The sequence below is a fragment of the Panthera leo genome, chromosome F2 (genome assembly GCF_018350215.1).
Source record: "Panthera leo isolate Ple1 chromosome F2, P.leo_Ple1_pat1.1, whole genome shotgun sequence".
Classification (NCBI taxonomy): domain Eukaryota; kingdom Metazoa; phylum Chordata; class Mammalia; order Carnivora; family Felidae; genus Panthera; species Panthera leo.
The window spans coordinates 62,893,450-62,919,853 of record NC_056695.1 but is presented as its reverse complement, the minus strand read 5'-3'; the positions used below and the strand labels follow the sequence as shown (position 1 = coordinate 62,919,853).

At 45.3% G+C, this 26,404-nt stretch overlaps 1 protein-coding gene across 1 annotated transcript in view; it reads right to left on the bottom strand.

The window, feature by feature from the left end:
• Positions 1-22,464, bottom strand: part of MAL2 (mal, T cell differentiation protein 2) — a 29,101-nt gene extending 6,637 nt beyond the window's left edge. Inside the window, exons 1-2 of the mRNA XM_042924251.1 lie at positions 22,298-22,464; positions 8,719-8,889 (exon numbers count right to left, since the gene is read on the bottom strand). Coding sequence (XP_042780185.1) covers positions 8,719-8,889; positions 22,298-22,429 — 303 coding nt within the window. The 5' untranslated portion in view covers positions 22,430-22,464. The remainder of the gene's footprint in view (positions 1-8,718; positions 8,890-22,297) is intronic.
• Between the last annotated feature and the right edge of the window lie 3,940 nt (positions 22,465-26,404).

Genomic DNA, 26,404 nt, shown 5'->3' with positions numbered 1-26,404 from the left:
CCACTTTCTTTCCTCTATCACATGGTCTATTACTGATACAGCAACGTTACAGAGAAAGAACACAGCTCTGCCTTGGTAAATGCCCATTCAGCAAACAAAATTATCCATAGGAATTGTTCTTACCCTGCCTAGAATAATAAGGAAAAGTTAACTCATCAGGAGTGAGAATTAAAGGTACACGCTAAAAATGCTTTCTACTGAACACCTAATTCATAAGCTAACTCACCAGTGCCTTCAAAAGTTTTAAGAACAGTGTTACATACTGACCATGTGTTTAGTCCAGAGGAGAAATGCTCAGATATATGTAGTTATTCAACAATGTTAATTGATGAAAGTCAAAGTCCACGTGTGACTACTTTCAGGGATTAAAAATAATAGAGCTGGACCTCAATTAGTAACAAAGATTGAGAGGATATGTTTGAGATCATTAGGCACTCAACTAATTTACTGCGGTGGATCCTCAGGAGCAGCTCATGTTACCTTGAAGAGGCGAGGAGTTTGGTGACATGGCCTGCCACTCTTGGTCCGATGAGGCCTTTATCATCTTCACCAACCTCATCTCCTGCCACCCTCACATCTCTGAATATCGGCCACTTCGGCCTCAAGGTGGTGGCCTTTGGTGCTAGGAAGCACTCTATGCCTCAAGGCTGATGCTCCTCACACAGTATTGTGTGGCTGGAGAGACTCTTCCCACAACCAATTACCACTTGCACCCTTCCCCACCTCCCACCAACTTTCTATTCTTGTCTAATTTTACCTTCTCCCTCCTTTTCAGGAGTATCAGAATTGACCTGTGGTAAAGGCTTCCCTGTCCAACCCTTTTCCTTCCCTCTTCATCTTTCATGGTGTTAACCATCCAGTAAACTTCGTGCACTCCTAACTCTGTTTGGCTTAGGCCATGTTGTCCAGCTACCCATATTATTCTAGGGCCACATGTACCCTAAAGTGTTGGAGGAAAAGAATTGAATTCATGGCAACACTGGAGAGAAAATCACCACGCAGGCGCTTGGAGTTCTAGAGTCAGGCAGGTAACCTGCAGCAAGGAGTTACATGTCCTTGTAAAGCAAGTTGCTCCTGATGTTCTACGGGGCCCACGTGGAGAAGGAGCATTTTGACTTGAGACACCAAGGACTAAGTATTCAGAATGTCCCACCATGAACGGAATTCTGTCAAAACTACCACCCAGTAAGTCAAACAGGTCAACAGCAATCCTTAAGATGGGGTGGCACATCAGAGATCAATCTGAGCCGGGCTAGAGGGCACATCAGGTGCTAGCCTGAACCCCCAATCACCTACCACAGTGGAACTGTCCCCCTTCCTCACTCACTTGTGGCCACATGAAGGAGGGGGTCCCTTATGTCTAGCTGAAGGAGAAAGAAAACACCTGCGCTTCTTTATGGTGGCATGATTCGTGGCTGCAAGGTGACAAGGGACAGTGGCTGTATCATATGTGCACTGTAGCCACAGTCAGGGTTGGCTTTGAAAGACAGTGGTTAGGGAATATTTTCCTAATGGGTTGAACTGTGAATGGTGCATTATGCCATGTACTTTGTTTGGAAAACAAAGTGGCCCAGAGTGAGGATATACAGAGACTCATGGTCAGTGGTAATGGTCAGGGCCCTGGGAGAATAAAAGACTGAAAGTTCTGAGACAAGGAAGTACAGAGCAGGGAGATGGACATATGGGATTTGGTGTGAAGTGTGATCTGTCTGTCACATGGTGATGCCCACCAGCAGCATCCAGGCATGGAATGACACACAGAAAAAATGGCCCAGCCAGTTGATGCAAGCCAGGCTTTGTCACCAGCCACCTGATTACTGGCATTATGGGCCCAAGAGCAGAACGACCATAGTTGGGAGAAGGCTATGTAACGCCCAGTAGCATTGACTTCCAATCGCCAAAGCTGATTTAGTTACTGCCTCTTCTGAATGTTGAACCTGCCAACAGCAGAGACTGAGACTTTGATATAGCACAATCCTTACCTGGTAGCAAATTGATGAAACTGGGCTCCTAGCTTCCTGGAAGGCATATGGTTTATTCTCATAAATCAAACACTCATTTTGAGTTTGTATTAGCTATTCCTTTCCTGAAAGCCTCAGCCACCACCACTATACAGGGACTTACAGAATGCCTGATTCACCGGCATCTACTCAACAGAGTATGTGACCAAAGGACCAACTTCTCAGCAGAGGAAGAGTGGGAATGGGCCCATGACCATGAGTTGTGTCATAGTGCACCATTTAGAAGCTGCTGGCCTGGGAGCATGAAGGAATGACTGGCTAAAGGCACAGTTTGGAGAACGTGTGGCCATCTTTTGGGATGCGGTAGGTATAGGGCACATGAGTTTTCTACATGGTGTTATATCCCCACTGAAAGAACGGGAAACGAGGGGTAGAAGCAGGAATTTCTCCACTTACTATTACTCCCAATAACCTGATGACTTTGTGATTGCTGCCCCTGCGACTCTGAGCTCTGCATGTCCAGAGGCCCTGGTCCCCCAAAGGGTATACTCCTGCTGGAGGATACAGCAAGGGTCCCACTGAGCTATAAGCTATGCTGCCTGCCTGTGAATTTGGGGAACAAAAGGCAAGAGAAGGAATCACCATCCTGACAAGGGTAGCTTGCCCGTATCATCAAGGGAAGGGAAGGCTGCAGATACATAGGAGGGCAGTGCATGTGGAACTCAGGTGATCTTGCTCTTGGAACTCTCATGCCCGGTTGGGACTAAAAATGGACAGCTGCAGCAAAACAAGGACATGGTTACCAGGGGCTCAGCCACCCTCAGGAAGGAGGGTTTGGATGACCAGGTAATCCACCGCCAGGTAAACCACCGAGACCAGCAGACCTGAGTGTCGAGCAAGGGCAGTAAGACGGCTCGTGGAGGAGGGAGATGATGAGCACCGGTTGTGGCCCTGAGACCAATGCCAGTTAGAGGGGCTGTGCTTTGTCCATCTGGCCTAAGTGCTCACTCAGGAAGAGAACCTTGGAGGACCAGTTCCTCGGACACAGAGAAGTGGATCCACCGGTGCAAGAAGTGGACAGTAGCCTCTGTAATCACGCACTGCACGCATTCCCCGTTAAGAAAGAACCTGGCATTAGCTGACAGCTTCGGCTTCAGTGGGTTGGGGACCTACTGCTGTGTTTCAGCCAATGCCACATTCCTCCTGGCAGCCCCAGCTAATGATGCTCCAGTGGGGATGCTGGATGCCTGGCCACTTTTGCCCAATACAAGACTTTTGAAGGAAGGACTGTGCTCTTCAGCTTCTCATTAATTTGAACAAGACTGCCAATCTACATCCACTCTAAGACTTTCCTGCTTTATCCTACTTCCTTGCCCATTACCTTTGACAGGTGTTATCTCTTCCCCTCCTTCTAAAAAAAAAAAAAAAAAATCTTGCACTTTTAAATCCATCTTACAGTCCGCTTCCCAGTGGACCTGAGATGACAGATATGTTCTTCTAGTACCCTGAGCACTCCCTGCTTGGCCAATAACATCATTTTGATTAATGCATCAATCGTGTAATCATTTCTTTAATGCCACTGCCTGCTACAACAAACTCTGAGAGCCACTGCAGGCCTGTCTTGTTCACCACTCTATTGCTAGGGTCTAGGATAGGGCCAGATACGTATTAGGTGCTCAGTAAAGATCCCCCGCCACTGGAGAGCCACGCCCATGTTTATATTTGGCCATCCTTGTCATCTTATTCCAACTGCTGTTCTGTGTGGAATGTGTGCAAGAAGGTCTTCCACACGTTTTGCTCGTTCTGGACAACGCAGATTGTTTATGCAAAACCAGTGGTTCTCAAAGGTAAGCATGCCTCAAAATCATCTGAAAAGCTTGTTAAAACACAAACTATGGGGCCCCACCTTCTGAGTTCCTGACTCAGTAGGTCTGGGTAGGATGGGAGAGTTTACATTCTACCAAGTTCCCAGGTTGACGCTGCTGCGGCTGGTCAGGGACCACCCTTTGGGAACCACCTGTCCTGAGTCCTTGGCACATCCCCATCAGCAGATGGCCCCGTCCTTCTTGAGTCTCCTTTGCATACCCTTGCTCTTCTGCCAAACTTTCCAATATTCATACACCCCAGAGTGCCGCCCACTTGTCTTCACCTTTTGCTCAGGTAAATGGCCTCAAGCATAGCTTGATTTTTTTTCAGCAACAAATGACCCCCCCCCCCCCATATTCTTATCTTAAGGCCATGTTTTGCTCCACACTTCAAGGTGAAATTTTTACTAGTTAAAAAAAAAGCTACATCATAAATAGGGGAATCCTGGTTTCTGCAACGGCAGCATGAAAAGGGGTGATGGCCACACAGAGCCTCAGCCTTCTCATCTGAAAAAATGAGAAAATGGTGTCCCATAGGAATCGACCTAAAGATCAAATAAGTAAATGAAGTGTCAGGACAGAAAATACAGATCAAGACATTCACAGTATTAAGTGATGTCCATAATGGGCAAATGTGGGTCAACTGTGTTGGGGGAATAAAATGAATTTGTTTAATTGTACAGGACTTCTTTTTGTAGCTTTTATTTTCCTAAAATATATCTTTCCTTCACACCCCTCCTCTCCAAAAGTGGAAAATAAGTATGGTATCCCTTGTTTAAAGTTAGGCAGAATGGTGTTATTTCCTCTACACACACACACACACACACACGCACACACACAGAGTACAGAAAAACCATTTCAAAATGAAAACCTGCTTCTTTTCTCAGAATAGGGCAAGTTTTTCGCATTTAATATAGCTTATTACATATATTACATATTATATTTTTATTTCATCATTTATACCGAAGCTAGAAAGCTTGGGGAAAAATACTGAGGACATCTACCACCACGGATGTTAACTCAATCTCATGATCAACAACAGTTAGAAGCTATGAATATTTTAGTCAATATCCCACAACAAATACTTTTAGAAAATAAATTCTTCATCAAAATGTATTTCTGCTTCCTTTGTGCATTGTATGCAGGTAGCATTAAACTGTCACCACTAGGGAAAATGATTATCTTTTGAGCAGTTAATGTCTAACAGTTCCAGAACACAGCAATTGAAAGTTGTTACCATCTGGTGGCAACTCCCACAGTACGTTTGGCTCAAAACTCTTTCTGGCTAGGAGTACACAACATAGGTTATGAAACCCACCAAAAGCAGCCATGTGGTCAAAAAATGACTGATTATGTAGAAAATCACACAAGAGGAGAAACAAAAGGAGCCCTCTGGAAACATGGCAAGCGTTTAAGTCTGCTCCTTGAAGGCGTGAGCCAGGTCTGTAAAACGTGGCTACCGTCACCAGGCTGCGCAGTGACCCCGCTGCACCGTGTGCTGTGTGTGGCCACCACCGTTCGCTCCCTCAGGGTGGACGGCCGCAGCTAAGAAAACCACAGGATACACTCTGCAGGGGACCATGCAACAGACTGGGAGGTCTTCCAATTTCAGCGGCCTCTTCCATAAAGTGGTTTAATTAGGAAAAACAAAAAACCAAAAAACCAAAACCCACTCTTACATTTTATTGCCCGAACAACAGATAAAACATTACAGACTGGGGGGAGGAACACAAGTTTAGGAAACCTAATACATTTATAAGAATATTAACAACGTACTCAATATCAAAAATTAGACTCAATATAAACAAAAGGAAAACAGATGTTTACAAGTCTTTCATGGTTTGTTTCCCTCTTTCTCCCCTCCCCACCCCCATCCCATATGTTCATCTATTTTGTTTCTTAAATTCCACATATGAGTGAAATCATACGGGATTTGTCATTCTCTGACTTCTCTCACTTACCATAATACACACTAGCTCCATCCATGCTGTTGCAAATGGCAAGATTTCATTCTTTCTGAAGGCTGAGTAATATTCCATTGTGTATATATACCACCTTTTCTTTACCCTTTCATCAGCTGATGGACATTTGGGCTGTTTATATAGTTTGGCTATTGTTGACAATGCTGCTCTAAACATCAGAGTGCATACCCCTTTGAATCTGTATTTTTGTATCCTTTGGGTTAAATACCTAGTAGTGCAATTCTGGATCATAGGGTAGTCTATTTTTAACTTTTTGAGGAACTTCCATACTATTCCCCAGAGTGGCTGTATCAGTTTGCATTCCCAACAACAGTGCAAGAGAGCTCCCCTTTCTCCACATCCTTGCCAACACCTGTTGTTTTCTGTACTGTTAATGTTAGCCATTCTGACAGGTGGGAGGTGGTACCTCATTGTGGTTTTGGTTTGTATCTCCCTGATGATGAGTGATGTTGAGCATCTTTTCATGTGTCTGTCAGCCATCCAGAGGTCTTCTTTGGAAAACTTTCTATTCATGTCTTCTGTCCTTTTCATATCTGGATTATTTGTTTTTTTGGACTAGATGGGTGATGGGTATTAGGAGGGCACTAGTTATGATAAGCCGGGGTGTTGTATGCAAGTGATGAATCATTGAATTCTACTCCTGAAACCAATATTGTACTATATGTTAACTAGAATCTGAATAAAATTTGAAAATAAATTAAATAAATGAAAAAAAGATTGTATGTCTAACAAAACCAGGAGTGATGTTGGCAAAACATTTAAACATTGGTACAGCATGTGCATCAACCAGTTAGAAGGAACGCTGGGCAGTGCAGGCTCCTGGAGACTCACTACCTTTCCAGGCATTAACCTTTTAGTTGCTGAGCTATTTGGCAGTCCGGGAAAGTCCCAGAGGAAGGGCCAGGATGATGGGGAGCACAGCACTGGGGAAGAGGTAGCAGGGTGGGGGCAGTGACTGTGTATTAGCTAGGACTGAAGGCTATACTGGTACATGGTGGCCAAACACCATCTTTGAACCTAATACTAGAAGAGGCTGCTGCTGTACCAACGTTAGGTATCGATGGTTCATTCATACATTATTACAGGAAAGCCAGGCAATTAGGGAGAGGAGATTAAGTGTCTATCTATAACTTAGACTGAGATTTCTGATCTTCATCACTTGACCATTTATTAGAAATATTTTCTCATCATTAATGAGAAATCAAGGCAAAAATGTAGGAACACACTGCAGCAGCAACCTCAGAAATAGGACTTCCTGTATGTGTGTGTGTGTGTGTGTGTGTGTGTGTGTGTGTGAGAGAGAGAGACAGAGACAGAGACAGAGAGAGAGAGAGAGAGAGACAGAGACAGAGAGAGACAGAGAGAGATTGAGAATATGTTTTTTTCTTAAGTCTTTATTTAAATTCCAGTTAGTTAACATACAGTATAACATTATTTCAGGTGTACAATTTAGTAATTCAACAGAAGGGCTTTTATTTATTTTTATTTCTTCTTCTTCTTCTTCTTCTTCTTCTTCTTCTTCTTCTTCTTCTTCTTCTTCTTCTTCCCATTTATTTATTTTTGAGAGACACAGCATGAGTGGAAGGGGCAGAGATAGAGGGAGACACAGAACGTGAAGTAGGCTCCAGGCTCTGAGGTGTCAGCACAGAGCCCGACGTGGGGCTCGAACACACAAACCATGAGATCATGACCTGAGCCGAATTCGGATGCTTAACCGACTAAACCACCAAGGCATCCCTCAACAGAAGGGCTTTTAAAGTTTCAAACTGCAAGCCTTGTGTATTTATGGAATTATGACAATTGCTGATCACTTACTATAAATCACAAAGCTGATGAGCGCTTTAGAATGCATTCGTGCCATTATTCCTTAATGGTATCTAAGGGAGGTAGGTATCATTACTACCATTTTACAGAGGAAGAAATTGAAAGCCAAAGAGGTTCAGTATTTTGCCCAAGGCTACATAGTTATTAAGCAAACCAGACTTAAGTTCAAAGCCTGTGCAGGATTATAACCACTGTACCACACTTCCTCCTTAATTTTTTACACTAACCATTTGCCCCTGGGCTGGGTTAATGGGCAGCCACATTCACTAGACTTCACTGCTAGTAACATTTGGGATGATGGTTCTTCTAAGACTCTGTAACAAAGAACATGTTTTAATATGCCTAGCCTCTGTCCTAAAGCTGGTGAATACAATGTTACCATACTTGAAAGGAACAATATAAGCCTGATTTAAGCTTGATTTAAATTTCTAACTACCGACTGATTGGAATTCAACCTCCACTGGCCATTATGAAATAGTCCCAGAGAATGAATAAGCATAAGCATGAAAAAGGACCCCTATGTTATATGGGAAAAGGGAAAGTAAGTGGATCCAATCTAATGGTGTCATAATTTTTAAAGTTATGTTGATTGTAAATTCATCTCTTAAAATCGACCAATTCTTAATAATTTAGGACAGGAATTAAAAATAAATACAAACTATCCCCTTTTGTAAGTATTTAGAGAAGAGAATATACCGCTCCTTGTTTTCTGAAAAGGATATATATATTTAATATCTGAAGCAGAAATCAATGGAAAATTTCAAGATGTATATCATAGCATCCATCCCCCAAAAGCATCTCTTTGATAGTTCAATAACTGTAATGCAATTCATTTACTGTATGAAATAAAAGAGTCTTTGAGTAAAGGTCACCCAACTCATAAAGGAGTAACAGATTTCTCGGCTCTATTGACAGAAATTTCACAAAGAGGGACCCTGCTGTCCATCAAGGCACTAGCACAGCAGACCCGGTGGTCAGACCTCTCTCTCTCACTGGGGATCGAAGAGGAGATCAGGCATTTCACGACAGAATAAGATATTTATACGTCTCTCTCATTTTCCTGAAATAGACTTAAAAATCCCTTACCAGGAAGTTCCAGTTGGCATCAATCTGAGTCACCATGCCAGAGAGGAACACGCCCAGGAAGAGGAGGGAAAAGATAAAAGCCGTCACGGACACGAACATGACCCATCCTTGTAGCAGAGGTAGAGGAACGTTGGAGGAGGCAACCAGAATCCAGACGAGTCCCCCGAACAGCTGAAGGAAGAAAGAAAGATGTCACAGGAGTGGGCAACAGAACTGAACGTCCATGCTTACACCTCTACCTCTACCTTTGCTTCCCCCCCAGACCCCTGTACACATGCTGCAAGCCCCCTACACAGACACCTGCTTTCCTCAAGGGCAAGGCCAGAGCTTCCATGCACAGGTCTGACCTGGAGCCACACCTGTTTCTGTACCTGCCTCCGTGGTGGATGCTCATCCCCAGTCCATGAACAGACACAGAACTCTTGCATCACCTAAAAATATCCTCCTTTGACCCCGTGGCCTTTCTAACTATTTCCTCTTCAGTCAACCATTTTTGCAAACTCATCTGTGCCTGGTCCTCACCTCCTATCCTAGCTGTGATCCTTCACACCTCTGGCTTCCGCTCTTACCACTTCTCAGAGAGTTTACTAGCACAGATCAGCCATGACTTCCTAACCTGTCAGCGCTAATGGCCACGTGTCCGTCCTTATCATGGCCTATTTGAACATGTGAGATTATTGCCCACCTGTCGAGTAAAAGCCGCAGCAGCTGTACGTGGTAGTGAACAAGGTCTACCTGATTTTTGATACTCTTCTATGTGCTGGGCACAGACCTAATATTCAGTAAGTAGCTGCTGCCTGTCAGGGACTGTTCCAGATGCTGGGAATAAGATGGTCAACAAGCTACACCTGGTCTCCGCCATCGCAGAATTCCTGGCCTCTTACAGGAAAGAGACAAGTAAGTGTGTAAAATGCTGCTTCACACCTGTCACAATTGGGCAAATACTGGGCACTGCAGGTTCACCGAGTGAGGGCTCTAAAAATCCAGAGCTGAAAAGACAGGAAATACACCCCAGTAGCAGCAACCCAAAAGACAAAGCTAGGGAGTGTAGAGGTGGGAGGAGAAGGCTGTTTCCTGCAGGAGATAAGCCCTGACTTGGGGGGGGGGGGGGCGGGGAGCTGAGGGGCGGAGCCCAGCACTACAGGGGCAGCAGGGACCACATAGGGGGTGGCCACAGGCGAGGGCTGGATGCTGAGCTGAAGGGTCCTGCGTTCTCCCAAAGGCAATGGGAGGCCACAGAATGCCTGAGCAGGAGTGAGCACCATCTAACGTGTATTTAGATGCTTCTCTCTGGCCAGAGAGCTGGACAGGGCTGGAGAGGAATGGATGCAGGGCTGGGGAACCACAGAGGAGACTGTGACAGCCACAGAGCACAGTCCAGACTCGGGCACGGAGGACAGAGGAAAGTGAGTGGATTAGACAGATACTAGAATGTTTCCAGTTTCTAGTTTCATGCCTAGAAGTAGGCATGGTGGCAGGTAGGGAACATGTCAGCAAAAGAACAGATAACGAAGAAACCCAGACTTCTGGTTTGGGCAACTAGGGGTGAGTGAGACATCATAGGAGGAGGAATGGTGTTGGGGTGAAGACGGCCAGTTTCACGAACCTAACCACAGCAATTCTCCTCTATGCTAGTGCTAATAGAGGCTACCCGTCCTTTGCATGGCATTCCAGGCCCTTTATGCTCTAACCTGTCTTTCCCATCTTTGTCTCCTGCCACTAAGCCCCTCACATTTTATATTAAAGAAAAAAAATCCATAGTCCAAAGACAAAGCACTTTCACATTTGAGTGGCCTCACATATGCTGGCCGAGAATGTCATTCCCTCCCCATGAGTATTTGAGAAACTTCCACTCACAGCTCATCTTGAAGAGGACAACACCCCAAAGTCTTTCCTGAGTCCCACCCCATGCTCAGGTACCCTGTCCCCTGGGCGAGCTCCCTGTATGGATATGTTATACTGATGTAATTGTAATTGTAAATGTTCTGGCTTCCACGCCAACTGCACGATGAGACCTTCTTGGCAGCCAGCCGCCTTATAGGCCTCTGCATCCTAAGCCATTCATCCATCAACATAATGATCCCTTCCTAACTGTCAGTCAGGCAGTGTGCTGGACTTGGTGACCCAAAAGCTGAGGCTGAAGAAACCTGTTCTGAAGAAACCTATAGGCAAGTAGGAATCAGCCCCCCTCCCTCCTCCACCCCCCCCCGCCATATACATGGAAGTGATATCATAGAAACATGTCTGTCTGGCAGGCAGAAGGCTCTCCCATATTTGTTTAGTAAAAAAGCTCCAAGTTTCCAAGAATAGCTAGAGCTCCACATATTAACAAACAGTAATCCCATGTATCTCGCTTAAGTGTGTAGATAATATCCAAATTGCACAAGTCGCTAAAAGTCAAAACCACAAGTTTAATTCAAGTTTCTCTACAAAGGCCAAGTCATACAATTCACTACCACTTTGAAAAATATTTTTATTTTTTTATTTTTTTTATTAAATTTTTTTTTTAACGTTTTTTTATTTATTTTTGAGACAGAGAGAGACAGAGCATGAATGGGGCAGGGGCAGGGGCAGAGAGAGAGGGAGACACAGAATCGGAAGCAGGCTCCAGGCTCTGAGCCATCAGCCCAGAGCCCGACGCGGGGCTCGAACTCACGGACCGTGAGATCATGACCTGAGCTGAAGTCGGACGCTTAACCGACTAAGCCACCCAGGTGCCCCTGAAAAATATTTTTGAAAGCATAATGAATTATCACTTGAGTATGATAACTAAAGCACCAATCATTACATTTACAGTTGTGGTTTCTGGTATACCTGAAGTCCTGATTTCAAATTAAAAAAAAATAACAATAAACAAATTAACAATCAACCCACAAAGTTTTATGAAATAAATCTAAGTCATGAATATTAATGTACATTAAAAAATTTAACCACAAACTGATTAGTTGTTACGAAAGAAATAATGTTCCTCGTAAAAAGATTCTCTACTCTTTCATACTGTCTACTAAATACCCGAAGGTAATAAGATCTTCAAATTGTTTCCTTTATTCTCAGCATCCTCTTTCTGGTAACCTTTTCTTACTCTCCCACCACAAATAACTTATGTTACTTTAAATACTATTTAAGAAATACACATCACTAATAAATATCTATTCATTCAACCAGGGTAATAAAGAACCTGTTTATTAGGGGCAGGCAGACTCAGATATTAAAGCATAAATATATGCTACAGGGATTATGATAAATTTGACACTCTGAAGAAGGGCTATATGATCCCCCAGAATTAGGCATAACATTTAATAAACCCAGACTGGATCTCAAACTAGTTGACCTCAAATCTACTGCCAGGTACTGCAGAAGAATACTCGGGGAAAAAAGACAAAACGGCGAGGTTCTGTATCCTGGAGCTCTAGATTAGGGAGAAACAGACACCATCAAAGCTGATTCCGGAGCAGATTGTGGCGAGTGCTATAAAAAGAGCTCCATGCAGTGTGCTCTGAGAGGCTGGGAGAGGAGAGAAGAAATCTAATGGGAGGCATGGAGAAAGAGAGGCAGGGAGGCGGGTTTTGAAGCAGGTTTACAGAGCAGACCAGGGCTCTGACAGCAGATGCTTATGTGAAACAGTACAGATAAACCGTTCTTACTCAAAATCAGAGCCCTTCCAACACCTCAAAGGCTTGGGAAGGAAACCAAGCACTTACATGGAAAGAGAACAGATTCGCCTCCTCATTCGCGGTGTGTGTTGTGTGGGAAGGGGGCAGGAGAGGGAGGAAGGTGTGCGAATGCCCCTCCCCCACGTAAACATACTCCACATCCCGGGTTTGAAAAGTCTGTGAAATCCGGATTTAAGTCCTGCTCACCACGGTAGCTTTAGCTTTGGGAGATACTGGAGGGACAGGTCAGAGAACGTAATTAAGCTCACTACAGAGCTCCACCTTCCTCACTGCACAGACTCACGTTGGCATATAGGTCACTAGGGCTCTGACACAGTTTTTTCTTCCTCACTTCATGACTTCCTTCTGCCAAAAGCTTCCCCTTCTCCTGAGCTTCCCAACCTGGCTGCAACTGTAACGACTGATCTTTTAATAATATTACCAACGCTCACTACACTCACCTCTTCTAATCCTGGGTGTTACTAAGCTGAGAGCATTTACCAGCCATACTGTAAATATTAGCATCCCTGTTTAGTAGAGGTGACTCTGGAGGGAGCCTTGATTGTAGAGGTGAAAAGCAGAGTCAAAAATGGTTAAAATCTGAGGGAGAACAGTTGATAAAGTATCGTAGCAACTGCACAGTACACACACTGTGAAGAAGGATGGGGTGCTGTGTCCGCCCACGTTTTCTCTTCTTGGATCTGAATCCACATTCTGACCTCTTGTCTACCACTGCCTTCCATCACTCTAGTGTCCTGAAAAGTCTGATAATTACACACAAAACTCCCCAATGCACCACATTTTGACATTTCTCTCAGGAACAAAGCTGGGGCGCATGACTCTGTACCTCAAGCTCTAACAAAAAGACAACCAGACTTCCAGGTATGTTGCAAAGGCAAACATTTCCTAGAAGTAGGTGTCAGCCTTCCCCTGTGTCTCAGTTTCCCCTTCCCTTCTGCGCTCAAATTCAGGGGTCCCTGGCAGCCACCTGGAGTGTTCATGTCTGTGTCGAGTTGCAGTTGTTAAACTGCTACACATCCCTGAAACCACAGATCTCCTTTGTGGCTTCCCATGTGTTGACCACTTCAGCTTGGCTCCTGCAGCCCACGAGGGTGTGAGTCGATTGAAGCCTTCCCATAAGAAAGTCGCGGACGTTTTCATCCGCCCATCACACTGAACTGAGCCCTCCGAGTTGGACTTAAAACGTGTTTTCACTAGAAACCGTGGACGGGTGAAAACCCATAACCCTGCAGGAAAACAGGGTGTTGTGCCAGAAACAACTCTGGCCACATCCTGGCTGTGCGATGACACACTTCGCGACTTGTCTCCTATTTGGATGGTTTCGTGTCTCGAAAGGATTCATTTTGCAAATAGCCTATGTCTTTTCAAATGTCACTTATTTCCTAATAGCATGCTTTTAAACATGCCCTCCAACATCTTAGCTGACAGTTTCCAAACCAATCTGACACCTTCACCTTAGTGCACTGCACTCTTATTATTGCACTAAGTAAACAGGCCAGTCCCTACTCTGACCTATTTTTAGTCAATGTTTGGAATGAGAACAGGGAAAGGTAAGTGAATCTGAAGGTAGGAAGGACTGGTTAGACTACCCCTAAGGAGAAATATTTAATTGTTTAGAACTTTCTGTATATAACAGAAAGTTTCCAATTTTCCTGCAATTTATATATTGAGCATTTCAGGGGTGCCTGGGTGGCTCAGTCGGTTAAGCGCCGACTTCGGCTCAGGTCACGATCTCGTGGTTTGTGAGTTCAAGCCCTGCATCGGGCTCTATGCTGACAGCTCAGAGCCTGGAGCCTCCTTCGGATTCTGTGTCTCCCTCTCTCTCTCTGCTCCTTCCCCAGTCGTGCTCTGTCTCTCAAAAATAAACATTAAAAAAATTTATATATTGAGAATTTCGTCACTGTAGCAGTGAGAATGAACCCACCAGCAAGCCTAGAGGAAAAAAAAATGGTCTCTTAGTCTGGTTTATAGAGTCAGTTTGACTAAGAGGTTGAAGCTAATGAGGATAAAAGAAATACTAGCCAGCATTTATTGAATGCATATGTTCCAAGAACTGCTCTAAGGGTTTTATTTGTACCAATTTAATCCTCACAAACACTGAGAGATAATTACTATTATTACTCCCATTTCACAGATAAGTTGAAGCAGATAGCCATTAATAACTTGCCCTAAGTTACACAGTTAATAAATGTTAGAATGAGACTCGAACTGACACCTGGCTTCCAGAGCCTATGCTCTCGATACTATGCTATTGTGTCTCCCCCAAAGGGTTTCTATCCTTTTGCTGTGGAGTCGCTTGGTGGATGTGGGAGCGCTGACTCCCTAAAGTCATATCCAGCTGGGTAAAGTGCATGTGCAGTTTTCTGAGGACACAACTTTCATCAGGATCACAAAGGAGTTTGTGCCCTCCAAAAGTTCAGAATATCGGGGCACTTGGCTGGCTCAGTCAGTTAAGGGTCCGACTCTTGACTTCAGCTCAGGTCATGATCTCACAGTTTTGTGGATTCAAGCCCTGCGTCAAGCTCCACGCCATGAGCTTGAATTTCTCTCTCTCCCTCTCTCTCTTGGCCCTACCCCACTCATGCTCCCTCACTGTCTCTCTCAAAATAAATAAATAAACTTGGTTTAAACATGGTTAAAGAGTGTTTAGTATATTGGGACTATTTATAGTCTAATGAATAGATGACCTACAGTTAGCTCTTTATACATAACCTGTATTCCAAGATTTTTTTTTTAACTGGGAACATACTTTGGTCAGCAGATAGATGTGCTTGCGAGGCAGCCCATAAGTATATAAATTCGTTCACCGTGGGACTGCAGTCAAGCTCACCTTCTTCCCGGCACTGCTGCTTCCCCAGCCACCCTCGCCTGGCACTCCGGGCTCTGGTCTCTTACCCCCTGCACGCGAGTCCATCACACTGGTTCATGCTTCTGCCTAGCATGCTGCCATCAAAGTTTTCTCTGGATAACTAAACTCTGGCAGCACGTCTTCCACATACACTTCCCTGGCTGGATGCCACCACCTGGTCCTTCCATGGTTACTGATAGGTGTATCCTCTGTAGCACTGACATCTACTGGTTTGAAATCATGGGTTCATATGGCTGTTTGCCCACCGGATTGTGAGGTCAGAGTCGGCAGCATTGCCTTAAATATCTCTGTACGCTCAGAACCCAGGACAGTGCTTTCTACAGGAGACGTTCAACTGCATTCTCCCTGAAAGAAGCGGAAACCAACCGGTATGTGTAATGAATGGTTCTAGAAGAAAATGATCCAGAAGTGCAGCTTGAGATGCTAAGAACACACTGCTGTCTGGAGCCTAGCTCATTCGCTGGTACATGGTGGGTGTTCAAAAATCGGCATGAAGTCTAGTGAAGCAGGAACATGTACTTCTCAATTTTTAAGTTATTATTGGCAACACCCACCCAGATCTTGTACTAGCAAGATCTCAGGAGGCGGGGATGGAAAGTTATGGGGAAGGTGGCAGCTTTTGCCAGTCTAGCTCATGACACTCCATTTTTACTCTTCTTCGAGTCTCAAATGTGTTCAATTCACCTATTCTCCTGCAATTGCGACTGGAACTCTTGACCAGGGTGGTGTTTATCTTGTGCCTTACCCGACCCCCTCCTGAGCCCTCCATCAATCCCCATCTGTTCTCTCACCATGCGGACATCCATCCAAACTGGTCCTGGCCCCGGACTAGCCCTGGTGCAGTTCTGATTTAGAGCTACAAGCTGGCAAGGTGTTTTTGTTTTAAATCAGAGAAAGGAGAACAAGACAAGTTCTGGGAAGCAATGGGAAATAGCATATACGGAAGGGGCCTAGGTACAAAACACACTAATGCAAAGGAAGTTTTACTTTTTAGATTCACATTTGAAAATTTCAAAAGTATGTTTGAGGATGCTGGGAAGCATTTGTTACTACAGGCCTTTCCTCCCCATCTGCCCCAAATTTCCATTTCAATTTCTTAAGTAGCTGAGGCTACTTAAGGTCCTAAAATGGAAAGCGCATCTTTATAGGGGAGAAATAAATTCTGGCCTCTTTTTATTCTTACTTATAACTGCCCTTGATTTCTTTTTTTTTTTTTTTTTTTTTTAATCCTCTTTTCCTGTTTGCAGGTAACTAGTTATCACCTAGGTTAAAAACGTTCATGCAGGTCAACGCCTTGATGTCAGCAAGAACCACACAGATCAGTCATGCCTCTTTTCTTGCTTTTTACCTCCCTCCTTCTGAAAGCCATTATACAAAAGTTAAGAACGTCACATATGAAAGGACATGGCCCCTTTCATGTTAGAGAGGACACAGGAAATTCAGGTCAGACTGCAGATTCCTGGAGAAGAACCATGATGTTTTAAGAGTTGCTCAGGACATCTACCTCAAAGCTGCCCTTGTCCACTCCAGCCAGTTTCTCTAGAATATCTTCACACACCGTCCAGACCGTCCTCCAGATCAGATAGCATGGGTCAGGTGCTGCGCATGCACAATACTGTGTATGACAGCCCGGTCCCTGTCCTTGTCATTACGCAGTCTTTTCTATGCGGACACATCCACGCAGACATGCCACGGCCACGGCTCCTACCACCACGTCCAACATTTCTGTAGGGCTCTGCAAAACCAATCTCCTGTCCTTGACCTTTTCCTCTGGAGCTCCAGGTGAAGAGTTTCAGGAAACTGATGTAACTTTTTCTGAGCTGTAGTTCTTCCTATTTTGTAAGGGGCTGCTAGTCAGGGCGAAGCAAGTGCCGAAAATAATCTTTGGCAAGGGCATCAGTTCCTTTTCTCTTATGCAGTTTTAAGGACTCTTTTCACACGGCTGGAGATTTCTAACCCAGAGGAAAAAGGAAAATCCTACTTAGAGAATTAAAACCCCCACAGAGAAGGAAACATACCCACAGAGAGCCCCTCTTCACGGCTGCAAACACACAATGTCCCTGTGCAACTCAAATCTATTTTCTGGGCAAGAAAAGAAAACCCTACACATCTGACTGTTTATATGTTAGTATAATGTCAAAACTTCGGGTTGACAATAATCTGAAATCTCTTCCACAGGTTTCTCTGTGCACGCCCGCTCCAGAGCCCCTCCCTCCCCACCATCCTCTAACTTTTGTGCTCCTGCCGTAATTCCTCTGAGTTACATCTTATATTTAAGTTTACCGTAGTTTCACTTCAGAACATGTCAAACTTTATATACTTGGTTGACCTTCTTTCTAAAGGTCAGATCTCTCTTCTTCTGTACTTCTGTCATTTGTCATTGTCATTATCCCTCATTCAAACCACTGACATAAGTCCCTTAACTGATCTGCCTTCAGCCTCTGTTTTATCAGCAAACTTCACCACTTAAAGATTTTTTTGAATGTTTGTTTATTTTTGAGACGGGGTGGGGAATGAGTGGGGGAGGGGCAGAGAGAAAGGGGAACAGAGGATCTGAAGCTGGCTTTGTGCTGATGACAGAGAGCCCCATGTAGGGCTCAAACTCATGGACCACGAGATCATGATCTGAGCTGAAGTCGGACGTTTGACTGGACCAAGCCACGCAGGTGCTCGTACTCAAAGATTTCTAAAACACAAGTACGATCACATTTGCCCCTGGACTTCAGCAGCTCCCATGTGATGCCTGGTCCAGTCAGTTCTCAGCAAATCACAACTCGGGCCTTTTCTGCTCTTTCTCCTTCTTCTGCCACCTTCCCATGTGTCATGTGAAAAAAATAAAAAACCAGAGGCACCTGGGTGGCTCAGTCGGTTGGGCATCCGACTCTGACTTTGGCTCAGGTCATGATCTCGTGATTCATGGGTTCGAGCCCCGCATTGGGCTCTGTGCTGACAGCTCAGAGCCTGGAGGCTGCCTCAGATTCTGTGTCTCCTTCTCTTTCTCTCTGCTGCTCCCTTACTGTCTCTCTCTCAAAAATAAACATTAAAAAAAAAAAATTAGAAAAAATAAAAAACAAAAACAAAAACAAACAGTTGCTGGAAACTTCGTGCCATGGTCTGTCTTGTCTCTAGGGTTTACACATGCCCTTGTTTCTACCTGGAATTCTCTTTCCCACTTTTCTTGTCTACTGAATGTCTACTCATCACTTAAGACTAAACTCCTGTGTCACCATCTCATGCGAGCTGCCTGGCTCGGACTCCCCAGTGGCCGGATGTGCTTTACCCCGTTTTTCAATAGTACTTTTCATGACCAATTTTATCACTTCAGACACTGGAATTCTTTCTTGGCTGTATACTTCACTATACACGAATTTAAGGGCAAGAGCTATGTTAATTATCCTATTCCCAGGGCATAAAATAAGGCCTGATGCATAGCAGATTCTTAATTATTTGTTGGATGAGTGAAAGTTACTGGGACATCCACACCACTGCAGGTCAGAGCATGTGAATAGGAGTCCTAGAATATCTCCCATAAAGAAAAACGCTAGTGAATATCTTGGGGAATGTGGATAGTTTCCCAAACACCGAAACCATGCAATGCACTGAATTCAACATATTGACCTTTCTTCTTTTCCATGTTTAACTGTAACATCTGATCTATCTTGCGGATTATACAAGGTAAGCTCACTGAGGACAGGGACCTTAAGTATCTTGTTCGGCCCCATAGGACAGATGCTCTGACGTTCATTTTCTTATAAACAGACCTGCCTGGAAAACACTTTAGCTGTAGCCCACTCTCCATATTTACATCGTCCCTGAATGGCAGTTATTTGTATGCAGATCATCTCAACTAGGTTAGATGTTTTTTTCAGGTGAGGAAGGGTCTACCACCTTTTTTTCCCCCCAGACGAGTGTCTTGCACTCAGTAGGTATTCAATCAGCACCTGACAAAAGACTTAGAAAACACTAAACCAGGAAACACAGAGAATTTGAAAATGTAACTTTGAAGGTGATGTTTTCCATCCTAAACTAAAAGACTTAGCATTGCAAAAATAGCTTAGTATTACACTCTTCACGGCAAGCATGCATTGGTAAGTATAGCTCAGGGCAAAAACATAGGAGCTGACAACCTAAATCTCTGGGAGTGGACCACATTTGTCTCAAAAAACCGTGCCATGTCTATGTGGTTGCAATATTCTCCACCTATGAAGCCAGTGCTATAAATTGCCTTACCTGGTGCCATTAGGCAGGCACTGTTTGCATCTTTTGAATTATCTCTCAATAAACGGCTTACACTTGAGAGATTATGCATGGATATAATAAGAGGGACTGAAAATGAATTCTTAATGTAAATTTGAGAAAATTTATTATTGAAGTATAGTTGACATACAACGTTCTATTAGTTTCAGTGTATAACCCAGTGACTTGACAATTCTATACATTACTGAGTACTCACCACAGTAAGTATAGGCACCATCTGGGACACTGAATTTTCTGAGCAAAGTTTCCAGTTAGTGTGAGAAGTGAACTCCAAGATCACGGTTTCATTAGCTTAGTCAGCTGCTGATAGCCCAGCCCACTTGTCAATTGCTGTTTTCCCACATCAAGCTTTAGATGGCAACAAGACGCAAAAAGAGAACTCACCAAGACAAATGCATTTGAACCGAAGGCCAAAATTGAGAAGGAGTTTGGGGATATCCAGAAACACTGGAAGAGGCCCCCAGAAAGGAGATCACCTGGAGTTGAGAACTGCTCCTAGCAAACTGTCACGTTTCATTCACAGGCAGAGGAATTTCTGAGGAGGAGCCGTGGGAGACTGAACACTTTAAAGCAACAAGAAAACTTGAAGAGATAAGGGGAACAGTCTGGATACTTCTTTGGGCCTGGGTCCCTATTAGAATGGGGAGGGGTAGAAGCTCTGGCTTTGCATGAGGGCTGTCTTGTCCACAGAGCCCTGGTAAAGGCCGCCCTCGGGGGTTCCCAGCCATGTGTTCACTAGACCCTCTGGGGAGCTTTTAGAAGAACCTAGCCGACTCAGGGTGCTTCCCCAGAGATTCTTATTTAATTAGTCTGGGCCAGCCACCGTATTTTTAAAAGCTGCCCAAGTAATTAAGTACAGCAGAGTTGAGAACTAACTCCTGGGCTAGATAAAGAGATATGGGGGCAGGGGAGAGAAAATAAATCACTTCCACTTTTTTCCCACAGAATTAGGCAGTGTTTCCAAAAGTATGACAAGACCATAGATGGCCCTTGGCACAGTATTTGATGTGATGGCACGTGTTTGAGCCTTCTTTGCGTATATATGTATACATGTCCCTATATACATACATGTATCCTTACATATCTTTACATGTATGCATACATGTATGTAAACGCGAAAGTATATATTTGAGTAAATATTAAAAAAATATACCCAGTATATCAAATTCGAGAATTCATGTATACTGTTGCTTAGGATGAGGCTAAAGTAGGTACTGAAGTTTAGAAAGTGAATCGAAGTGAACATTCTGTAAATCCTAGAACAGGTGGAATGCAGATATGGCAAAAACTCCTAAAAGCGATATGCAAATGAGTAGAGTTTGAGGAACATGGGACTAAAGCAGCCCAGAACTTATACAAGCTTTCTACCGTTCTAAGAGTGTCTCCCCCTCCTACACACACACACACAACGGTGCCCGGGCCCAGTGCCATCCCCTCTCTACTCTCCTCACATGGATGCCCGCGCCTCATCCCAAGCATTCAGATGCTTCTGAACTGGGCTCAGACTCAAAACCAGCCTCTTCCAGCCTCGCAGTCACGATCCGATTACTGATGTCGTAGCCTGTAACTCACTTGTCTCCTTTTGCAGATTCAAATCTGAGCTAAACTTAACTTAGCACGCCTTAGCCACCTGCACACAATAGGGCAGAAAACCAATGCTCACAAGGCGTTCTGGCCCCACAAGCACAAAAGCGAAACCGAAGCGACCAAATCCAGGTTATGCAAACTCAGAGGAGGTGAGAAAAGAGAGATGAAAACTCCATAGGGAACAAACAACATCAGCCTACAGGAAGGGCAGGGACTGGCTAGCACTGCACTCTGGATCTGCCGTTCTCAGGGCATGATGCAACCTGGAGTTGCCCAATTTATGTTTGCACATTCCCCCTGGTCCACAAAGAGCTCCAAAATCTTCCAACTCCACAAAATAGCTTTAAAAAGGTTTAAAAAATCTCTAGCCCAATAAGGTGCACGGCAGGGCAGGTGACCTCACCTTCACCTAGGCCCAACAAAGTGGGCTGAGAAGTGTCGACTTGCACAGGTCGGCTAGGAAGCCAGTAGGCACAAAGGCAGGCAGCGAGGAACTTGACAGCCACCTCTGTACCTCCCCCACCAACGCCCCCGCCACTCTCAGGCCCACTTTATTAGAAACTGCCAAGGGCACGGTTCACTTGACCTTTTTCCCTGCCCTGCCTCCAGAGCTCTGCTCCTCTCCCCAATCCAAAGGGCACTAACAATGGAAAGGGAAGGGGGTGGGTAGGCTCAGGTCTTAAGCCCGCCTTCTCTTCCTGGCACCTCCCGCCTCCGGCTTTTCACGTCGTGGCAGCCTTCAGGTCACTCAGTCATCGGCTACACCTTTGCACCACCCAACAAAATGGCAGGTTAGCAACAGGCGAGGCCCAGAGAGCCTACTCTTGCCCTAGCCAAGCGCGGCCCCTGGCCAAGCCACCGGGGGTCTTCCGCGGCGCCCCAAGCCCAAGCACCCTTCCCCTCTCAAAGACCCCAATCCTTGGCCCCGGCGCTGGGACGTCTGCTCGCTCCCTCGGGGCCATTTCTGTCGCCAGCGGGAGAGCAGGTGCCAGCGTAACAGGTGCCAGGCGAGAGGGCCCAGGTTCGGGCTGCTCTGGGCATGGAGAGGGCAGGACCCCGGGAGGGGCGCAGGTAAAGGCCACGTCGAATGTAAGGGAGCTGGGGCGCGGGCAGAGGGAGCCAGCCCCGGGAAGCTAGGATGCCGCTGCCGGTCCTCGCTCCCCGGGCGACGCGCCGAGGTTGCCCCACTTACAATCTCCAGGCAGACGAAGGCACCCGAGTAGGTCCGCAGGATGTCCGGGCCGGCGGGCAGGGTGATCCGGGGCGCCGGGAAGGACACGGCGGGGTTTGGGGGCGGTGGGACTGGCGCTCCGCCGGCCGACATGCTGCCGCTGCCGCTCTGCGTCTCTGCGCGCCGCCGCCGCCTCCCTCCGCCCGCCTCCGCCGCCCGGGCTCCCGCCGCCGCCGCCGCCGCCGCCGCTGCCGCCGCCGCCGCCGCTCGGGTCCGCGGGGTCCCGGCGCGCCGCGCGGGAGGGGGCGTGGCCGCGCTGTCTAGGGCCGCGCGGGGCCCCGCCCCGTCACGTGGGTCCAGGTGAGCGCGCCGAGGCCGCCTTGGCGCCCGCACCGGTCACGTGCACAGGTGCGGCGGCCACCCGGCGCGGTCCTTCCCGCGCCCTCCTCGCCCCTCCGCGGGCCAGCGCCCTGCTCTTTGTTTCTTCTAGCTCCCTTCGTTTCCACCTGTTCTCTTCCACCTGCCCTACCCCTCCTCCTACTCTCACGACTTCTCTACCCTACTTTCTTCAATGTAACTGTAAGACAAGTCTTGAAATTGTGACTCGGCAGGTAAAATGAAGGTCACTAGGCACACCTAAAAAGTGGAGTAGATCTGCCTTAAGTGAGACTCTAGTGGGATTTTTTAAACACCGCTAGGGCAGTCAGATGGCTCAGCTCCAACACCTGTTGGTGGTGGGTGCTGCAAAGGCTTCTTGGCGGGCCTGTGGTGTGTTCATCTGTGAAATGGGGTTAAGGATAGCTACCTCCTGTCATTACCGAAATTACACTAACATGGAAAGAGCTTAGACCATGGGAAGTGCTCTTTTAATGGTAGCTTTATGACGACTGCTATTTTTTTGAATTTTTACACATGTTCATATCGTGCTCTTGTGTACATATGATGTTGCCCAGGCTGTATTTTCCGCATAAAACTTTAATTGATTTTACCTGTTCCAAACTTTGAATTGCTGTTGCCTTTTAAACACTTACGTGGATTTTTTTAAAAGGATGCTATGTATAGTTTAGATTCCCTACCCCAATTCATCCCCGTTTTATCTTTGATTTTAATGTCAACATTTCGTAAGTGAAATGAAGGATAGGAGATTAATCTTCTCAATGATCCACTGAAGATAAACAAAAGTACACACACCAGTATGCACAGATAGACCAAGCTGGAAAAAATATTAGCTAACATCATCAGGCATTCCCCAAATTGAATACTGATCTTGTCTGTTGGTACTAGCCTTTATGGGACTGTGTATAGCTCTATGCATTGTCAGCAGCTTTTAGTCATTCTACCTCTTTATTATTTTAATAAGCGAAACTCATAGGTGTGGTGGCAGGATGAGGGCAAACACCACAAAACAGGGTGTGGGTGAAACCTTCTGTATATTCCTCCCATCTTCTCCACCTCTTCGTCATTACTTTCTGATATTTAATGTGAGCTAGTTATTTCATAGGAAATAGAAAGTTTTCTCCTCTGACTTGTTTCATTAGTGAACTCTCTCTGTGTTCAGACCCTGACAGTAGGGAATAATCTTCCTGTGTATCATATCACATTGTATTTTCTGCCTAACGTTTCTCCATAAGCACTTGAAGAACATTCAAAAGGGAGCACTTGGGTGGCTCAGTTGGTTAAGCGTCAGACTTCGGTTCAGGTCATGATCTCCAGCCTGGCATCAGGCTCTCTGCTCTCAGTGCAGAGCCTGCTTTGGATCCTGTCCCCATGTTTCTCTGCCCCACTTACAATCTCCTCTCTCTCTCTCTAAAATAAATAAACATTAAAAAAATGAAAGGAAAATTCAAAGGGAAGACCTCTTCAAAGAATTTCATTAGGGAGATGCTCAGCAACTATGATGGGCCCCCCAAATTTTAGCAAATAAACTTAAAATGACTTTGGAGTTTCCAGAAATACAAATGACCCAGAGAGCCTCAATTTCACTTATTTTAAAAATTGCCACTGAGGGGAAAACTTTTCACTGTGTCCCTTCCAGCACGTTCCTTGCTATCCCATGTATCCCTGACCATCCCTGTTTTCCCTCTCCTACCTGCTTCCACAATGACCAGTGGAATGAAAAGAAGTATCCTCGAGGTTTCTTCTATTATTGTAACATACTATTTGCTTGAAAATTAATCCCTTCCTAGAATGGTTTTCCCTGCTCATGGTCGCCACCCATACCTCTTTTCTCGTGATAATACCAGTTTCCTTCTAATGAAAGTAATACCTCTGGACTCAGGAAGGAAAGCACTCACCCCCACCTCCACCTCACCACGGTGTCTCTTCCTCCACACAATTGACTCTGCGCTCTTCACAGTTTTACTTTCTGCTCTTTCCCTGTCCTGTTTCCATAACTGACTTCCAGCCTGACTTTTACCTTGTTCATAGACTTCCTGTGGAACCCCTATTTTGGAATGTCATCATTCATATTCATGACACTTCTAACAATCTTGCCTCACAACCACTTGCTGCCTTCTATGAAGTGAAATCACATCTGCACACACCTTTTGGAATTTCACTACTGCCATTCCTTTCAACGCTGACATTCTCTCTGATGGCTGTCTCCTATTCATCACACTCTCCTTCATTCTCAGTGCATTGGCCTCCAGACTTTCACTTTGCCTTTATTCTCCCATTGGCCCCATTCTGGCTTCCCTGTCCTTTCTATGCTCATGGGAAGGCATTTTAGAGATGCTCATGTTAGTCCCAGATATTGCCTTCCATCTTGTACTTTACTGTAAATTTACCCACACTGCCCCCATATTCTGCAGCTTGGCTTCCACCCGCCATCAATATCTGCTTTCTCTGATGCTACTTTCATAGTGTCCAGGGTTACTGAAAGAAGATCATAACCAATCCTCTTGCTTCCACTAATTCATGTTATCTAACCTTGACTGGGACTTAAGGATTCCTGAGGTTGTCACTTTCTGCCACCACCCCTCCCCACTACTTGTCTTGTTTATTATCCCATAGCTTCTTTCACTTTCCCCATCTTTAAGCCTGGCACAGTAGACAAATATGTCCAGTGAACGAAAGCAAATCTAAACCATTCCAACCGTCCCTACTATCTCTTACTTTACAAGGAGTTTTAGGACATCTAACCAGTTATACTTGTTTCATTGAAAACAGGGCTGTCAATCCGGTTACCCAAGGCAAACATCTGGGTGTTTCCCCTGGTAGCTCCTCTTATGCCACATATTTAATCACTTATAAGATCTGGCAGTTCCACCATCTTATTCTCGAGGATGTATCACTTCTGTCCATCCCTACTATTCTCCTTCTATCTCAGGATATGATAGTATCCCTTGTCACAGTAACTACTCTAACAGTCTTGTTCCTTCCCTTATAGTCTCTACACTGATATCAGAATGATTTCTGACCACAAAATTGATTGCAGCCACTCCTCTACTTAAAACTCCTCTAGGATTCCCTACTGTTCTCAGGATCAATTCCAAACACCCCAGAAAGCATTCAGGGTATTTGTGGGGCTGTAGCTTCTGATGAGCTCTCTGACCTCACCTGTCCTATTAATCCACCTGCAGTTCCAAAAATTCCTGCCTCCAGACCTTCACACATTCTCCTCCCTCTAATGGAGCATCCTTCCTTCTTACCACTCCTACTCCCCTTATCTATCTGGCCTTTGAATATTATGTAGGGCCCCGGCCCATCCACTGTATTTCCATAACCTGATATGCAGAACACTTACAGAACAGAACACTTGCTTTGCTAAATTGAAATTGTATTTTCACTTGTCTCATACCCCTTAGGTAATGTTATATCACAGGATTTTAAGTTGAAAAGATCAGTGGAGGCACCAAAAGATGATAAATACCAGATACCAATGTGAGCTGTGAATCAGACCACCAGAAGTTTTAAAGGAAGTTGGTTAAGAGCCCATCGGGTAATCTACAAAACACTCACTTTTATCAAGAATATGGAAAGCTCAGGAGGGAGGATTTGGAATGAGGGTGATTTGGGGGAGACATGTACTGGGTATCATGCTTCGCTCTCCTCCTCCATCCCCTGACCCACCCTGCAGAAAAGAGCTGAGATTTGTTCACATTACATAATAGGAGTGCACATAGTATC